This window comes from Medicago truncatula, chromosome 3 (genome assembly GCF_003473485.1).
Source record: "Medicago truncatula cultivar Jemalong A17 chromosome 3, MtrunA17r5.0-ANR, whole genome shotgun sequence".
Lineage (NCBI taxonomy): Eukaryota > Viridiplantae > Streptophyta > Magnoliopsida > Fabales > Fabaceae > Medicago > Medicago truncatula.
Window position 1 is genome coordinate 27,281,802 of NC_053044.1, and position 5,830 is coordinate 27,287,631.

At 29.7% G+C, this 5,830-nt stretch overlaps 1 protein-coding gene across 2 annotated transcripts; it reads left to right on the forward strand.

The window, feature by feature from the left end:
- The first annotated feature begins 440 nt into the window (after nucleotides 1-440).
- LOC120579317 (E3 ubiquitin-protein ligase At4g11680) lies at nucleotides 441-4,101 on the forward strand. Of its 2 annotated transcripts, none has more exons than XM_039831261.1 (4): nucleotides 441-855; nucleotides 962-1,540; nucleotides 2,686-3,067; nucleotides 3,610-4,101. In XM_039831261.1, exons 2-4 carry the CDS (start codon nucleotides 1,077-1,079, stop codon nucleotides 3,754-3,756), a joined length of 993 nt encoding a protein of 330 aa, XP_039687195.1. In that variant the 5' UTR covers nucleotides 441-855; nucleotides 962-1,076; the 3' UTR covers nucleotides 3,757-4,101. The 2 variants fall into 2 exon arrangements, with proteins under 2 accessions (XP_039687195.1, XP_039687194.1); XM_039831260.1 differs by having other exon boundaries at nucleotides 442-855; nucleotides 2,677-3,067.
- The last annotated feature ends 1,729 nt before the right edge of the window (nucleotides 4,102-5,830 follow it).

Here is a 5,830-nt window from a genome sequence, read left to right on the forward strand (position 1 = left end):
GTCGATTGCAGTTGACACATATGGTTAGACTTTCTGTCCAGAACAGGTCATATATAAAATGAAATTTTAGACGAATTTTATGATGCATAAATGAGATAAACTTTATATCATGTATAACTTTATTTCTGTCATTTAATTAATAAATCTTATCATTAAATTAAATATGAGTAGAAAACAAACTTGTGCATGTACAAAATTAATTAACTTATGCACATAAACAAAATCCAAATTTTATTATAAAACTTATTGAAATTTGTGGTTCTCTCTAACTTGCTTTGCTTATGTGTGTCTCCCTCTAACTTCAAAGAAAAGGAGAAAAAAAATTGCTTTTGTAGATATACACAAACATTAGACCTTAATAGTTTAAGTCTTATCCACTTTGAAGCAAAGAGACAAAAACTAATAAACTTTACTTTATTTCCCAAATATAAAAGATCTTTGCGTTGGTATTAATTTTCTCAAAGAAAAAAAAAGTTGTGAAATAGAAGTTTGAATTCTGAATAGCTTTTTGAGCTACTCTTACTTATAATAGAAAATATAGTTATTGATGAAGTTGGCGAACGGTTAGCTTCCCTCCAAACAAACCTTGTGAGAGTCTCTTATAATCAAAGCAAAGTTCAGTAGTCAGATTCTTGGTCACCCTCTTGACTCTCTAACTTTACCTTCTTGACATACCCTTCATACCTTCTCTTCTTTCCCTTCATATATATACATATATTTGCTTCATATTCAACAAACTTGAACCCTTGGTTTGTCACACAAGTTTGATTATTTATTGGCATGTTTTTGAGCTTGTGACATATCTTCTTTATTGAGGTGCTATTGAATTATTTCTCATGTGCCTTGTAACATAAGGTATTTTAAATTAAGCATAGTGAAATTTCTTCTATTTTTGAATGATTTCTCATGAGTTTAAATCATGTGTCTCTTTATAATTTTTTAATGATATGTTCATTTTTAGGACCTAAAGAAGACTTGATATGAGGATATGATTATATGAATATATAGAAGCAAAAGGGTCTCTTCAAATTTTGATAAAGTTGTAAACTTTATTTTCAATTTCAAATTCAAGCAACATGGTTTCATTTTCATCAAACTATGCAATAGGAGAAAATAGCATGGCTAGTAGTGTTCAAACCATGCCTCAACCAACTACCTTATCTCAAGATCAACCTTCATTTTTGACTAGAATGGCTATGAGAATATCAAGATCAAGATGTTTCAATTTTTTGAGAAGAGTGTTTCATTACCAAAATGGACCAAGATCTGATCTTGGTTCTAACCCTTTTAATTCTAGTACTTGGATGATGTGTGAGTTGATTGCTTTGTTGATTCAGATAACAAGTTCAACATTTACTTTGGCAATTTCAAAGAGTGAGAAACCTGTTTGGCCTATGAGGGTGTGGATAGTTGGTTATGATATTGGATGTGTTCTTAATTTGTTGTTACTTTATGGAAGATATCATCAAATTAATGGGACTAATGGAGATGCTCTTGGCCTTTCTGATTTGGAACAGCAAACAAACAATGAAGAAAACAGGTATTTCAAGAACTTCCTATTGGTTAGGTTAATATGTTTTAGTTCATATGAAATTACTTCTTAAGTTTAGTTTATATAAATTTTTATTCAATTTTAATCCATATTTTTATTAATTTTTATAAATTTAATTATATGTGGACTAATCTATAATTTAAGAGAGTATACTAATTGATGTCATGTTAGAGCCAGTGGAAATTGTTGATACCATTAATTTTTTTAGGCCAAATAGAACTTTCAAGATAGAATCTTCTGTTATGCATTAAAGAATCTAATAATTGTATTCTTGAGATTGAATTGATTATTTTAACAAATCAATAGAAAGATACGTGACTCATATGCTAAAGATAGAAAAATATTATTTAAATTTTTTCCCTCAAGCCTCTCATATAGCTGAAGTGGGCCTAGGTGCCCTCAGATAAGGCACATGGAAAGTGTGCCCTTAGAAGGTTGGAAATAAGGAGATGATGACTTACCTAATTGACATTTTTTTTTTAAATCTTTAATTTCAAAATATATATATATATATATATATATATATATATATATATATATATATATATATATTTTAAAGCAAAGTAAAAGAAAAGTAGAAGACAAAAAACATGATCCTTAGATATAAAGTTAACAAAGTTTCATGGTTTTAAGGAGAAAAAGAGTAAAGCAAACTTATAACAAAACAAAATTGGGTCATACAAGACCAAACATTTCATTGACTTAGCACAATCATATTTATTTGATTGAGTCTCATAAAAAAATATGGTACATACATGAAGAAACTTTTACACCTCCACACCAATACTTCATAAAAAATACGAATTTTATATCGTCTAAAAGTATACTTCTAGATAAAATTCATTATCTGCAAATACACTTTCAGAAACATACTTGATTTTTTAAATATGGATAGGAAAAGTTACTTTCTATTTCCTAAAATACAATTTGTGTCTGAGTCAAATGGATTCTCCTACTAAGTCGAGTCGATTTAGATATGAGTAGTAGAGGAAACTAAAACTAAATCAAAATTCAAAGAAAGTTGTTGAATGAATCAAAGTGATACTCTTCAATCCATTTTTTTTTTTTTATACCAATGATTAACTAACAAAATAACTTAATTCAATTGCTTTTGTACTATGCAGTGTATACAGGAGCACACATTTGATGAGCAAATGCAGAAGTTCACTAGAGCTTTTCTTTGCAATATGGTTTGTGATGGGAAATGTTTGGTCTTTTGACTCACGTTTTGGAACATTACAACAAGCTCCAAAACTCCAAGTTCTCTGCATCATTCTTCTTGTTTGGAATGCAATTTGCTACTCTTTCCCTTTTCTACTGTTTTTGTTGCTTTGTTGTGTTGTGCCACTCATTAGCACCCTCCTTGGTTACAACATGAACATTGGCTCCTCTTCTAAAGGTGCATCTGATGATCAAATCTCACAACTTCCATCTTGGAGATTTAAAGTGGCTCATACCAAAGTAGATGTTAACAATGATTCTCAATGCAGTGAAAGATTGATCGCCGATGAGCCGGTAAGTGACATAGCTATTATATATGCAAGTACATACATACATATCATTTGATCGTTTGAGGACAAGCGATCAATGTTGATTTTACTCAAACCTAATTTTGACCGGTCATATTTTAAACATCTTAATGAACTATTTTACTTTATATGTATCATATATGAGTTTATTTATAAAGTATAAACTTTCTATAGTTAGAGAGAACATAAGAGTAAATTTTGTGTAAATTTTTATATAAGTTGCTCGAATAACCGATTTTATAAATTATTTCAATTTCAAAAACACCTTGTTTGTGATCAAGGGGATGAGATTCTCTCCAAGTCCCAAGAGATTTTCACTATAGGGAGTCCATTCAATCACTTTTATCTTACGCGGTAAAGATAAATGTATGGTTGAGATTTCAGTACCGACAATTTGTTTCCGCTATTAAGTGATATTTTTACGAGTCGTTTTTTCTTTTTGACACCTAATAATATTTATTATATGTGTATTTCAACCTATAGTTTTGTGTTGATTGATCAATTTTGTGTTGTTGGTTATGGTGACAGGAATGTTGCATATGCTTGGCCAAATACAAAGACAAAGAAGAAGTTAGGCAATTACCTTGTTCCCATATGTTCCATCTAAAATGTGTTGATCAATGGCTAAGAATTATATCATGCTGCCCTCTTTGTAAACAAGGACTTCAAAGGTAGCAATAAGAAAAGTCAACACAACAACCAACATCATTTAATTAATCTTATATGATACATCATACATGCATAATATATACTCCCAAAGATTTTTCCCCACTTTGGTTACATGAGTGAGTTTGTACATGTACAGAAATAGTTCACCGGTAACCAAAATTTTACATTAAAATGCTTTCTTCTTTTCCAGTAAAATTGATGTACACTTTTTATTTTCTTGTAATTCAATATTGTGAGGTTGTCCATTAAGTGTATCCTTTAGTGTTAAGATTGGCATTGCAACCTTAAGGAATATAATTCAAATTCCTCCTGATACAATTATAAAGCAGTTATTCCTGTCATTTTAGTTAATAGTAATGTGTTCCTTTCCCATATTTTTTTTGTAACTCTAACCAATCTCATCATCTAAAATGGCTCTTTGGTTCTTTTTATTTATTACTCATTCCGTTTTAAAATGAGTGTCGTTTCAGTAAAAAAAAATTGTTTTAAAATAAATGTGACTTTCAGTTTACAATGCAATAATATTTTTTTTTTCAATTGTATCCTTCAATTAATATTATATACACTACTTTCAATTTTTTTTTCTTTAATGAAAAACAAACCAATAGTTGATTAGTATAATTTGGTAAAATAACATCTTTATTTCTTTTAATTAATGCATTTCTTAATGCATTTGGAAACCACATTCATTTTCAAAAAGATTTTTTTTTTAAAGAATTTGAGCGAAAGCATCAAGTGAAAGTTATGACATCCTAACTTTTTAAAGAATAATTGAATAGATGCAACCTAAAAAATCAAAGGTATATTGTGTAAATAAATTTGTGATTAAATTAATTAATCTACAACAAAATGAACGATATGATAATGATTGGAAAGGTATATGGTTAAAAAGATGTTAATTCAGCGGTTAGAGGTTGATTTTGTAATCTCAAGAGACAAAGTTCGAATCCCATTTCAGACGATCGTAATTTGATCTTTTTTTTTTTGCTGAATCAAAAGCAAAGGGAGGTATCAGGAGAAGATTGATATCCCAACTAAATTGACATCCCAAATCCACTTCCATCCTATACCACTTTGCTTGAAAATATTATTCAAATAAAAGAAAATTTGTACAAGAGGAGGAGTCCAATCCAAAACCATCAGAGAAAAAACATAAATAGAAAAACAAAAAACAATAAACCTAAAAAAACGAGAATTTTTTGTATATGTCGCTAAGAAAATCATCCCTCATAATTAAGGGTAAAGAGTCTCACCAAACAACATTCATAATTCAATGTATGTGGTTACCTAGCTCATTCGCACAACAATTTCATATACCTCTAATATTTTACAACAATTATATCATTTGTTTCTTTCACCAAGATATGCCGAAAAAAAAAGGTAAGGTCTTTTTGGAGCACCAAACAAATTTATGAGTTTGCTTAATGTTCCGTAAATTGAGTGTTAATTCTCCGAGTTTACGATTTTAGATACCAAAATCGTATTAAGACGGAGGTAAACTCGGTTTCTTGTAAAATCGGAAGGTTTGACGAGTTTGGCCGAATTAACACTCGGTAAACTCGTGTAAACTCGACCGAGTTTATAGAGTTTACATCTAAAAAAACATATAAAAAATTGGCCCTTTTTTGGGCCCATTTTTTTTCAGAACCTAATTTCTTTTCTATAAGTCCAAAGATAACATTTACTGAATAGTTACCTTTATCGTAAAACGTTGTTCCTGAAATGAAACGTTTCTTTTTCTTCTATGAGTTCTCAAACCATGAATAAGGGAGCACATACCAGTTAAGGTTGCAATTCCGACGGTGGAAATTTAGATTTCGACGCCGGTGATTGCGACGTCGGTTTGGGTTGCGGTGGTGGTGTTTGTTAACCTTTTGAAGAAATTAACTAGTTTATTTTTTAGATAGTTTTATTAACAACTTTAGGAACTTGTGAAACTTGTTTTTTTGAATGGTTTTATGGATGACTTAAACTTAGAGACTTATGAAACTTATGATTTTGTGCGTTAATTTTTGTATTTTGATGCTAAGTTGAACATAATGTTTTATGGTTGTTTGGTATAATTTACCTTTGTAACTAA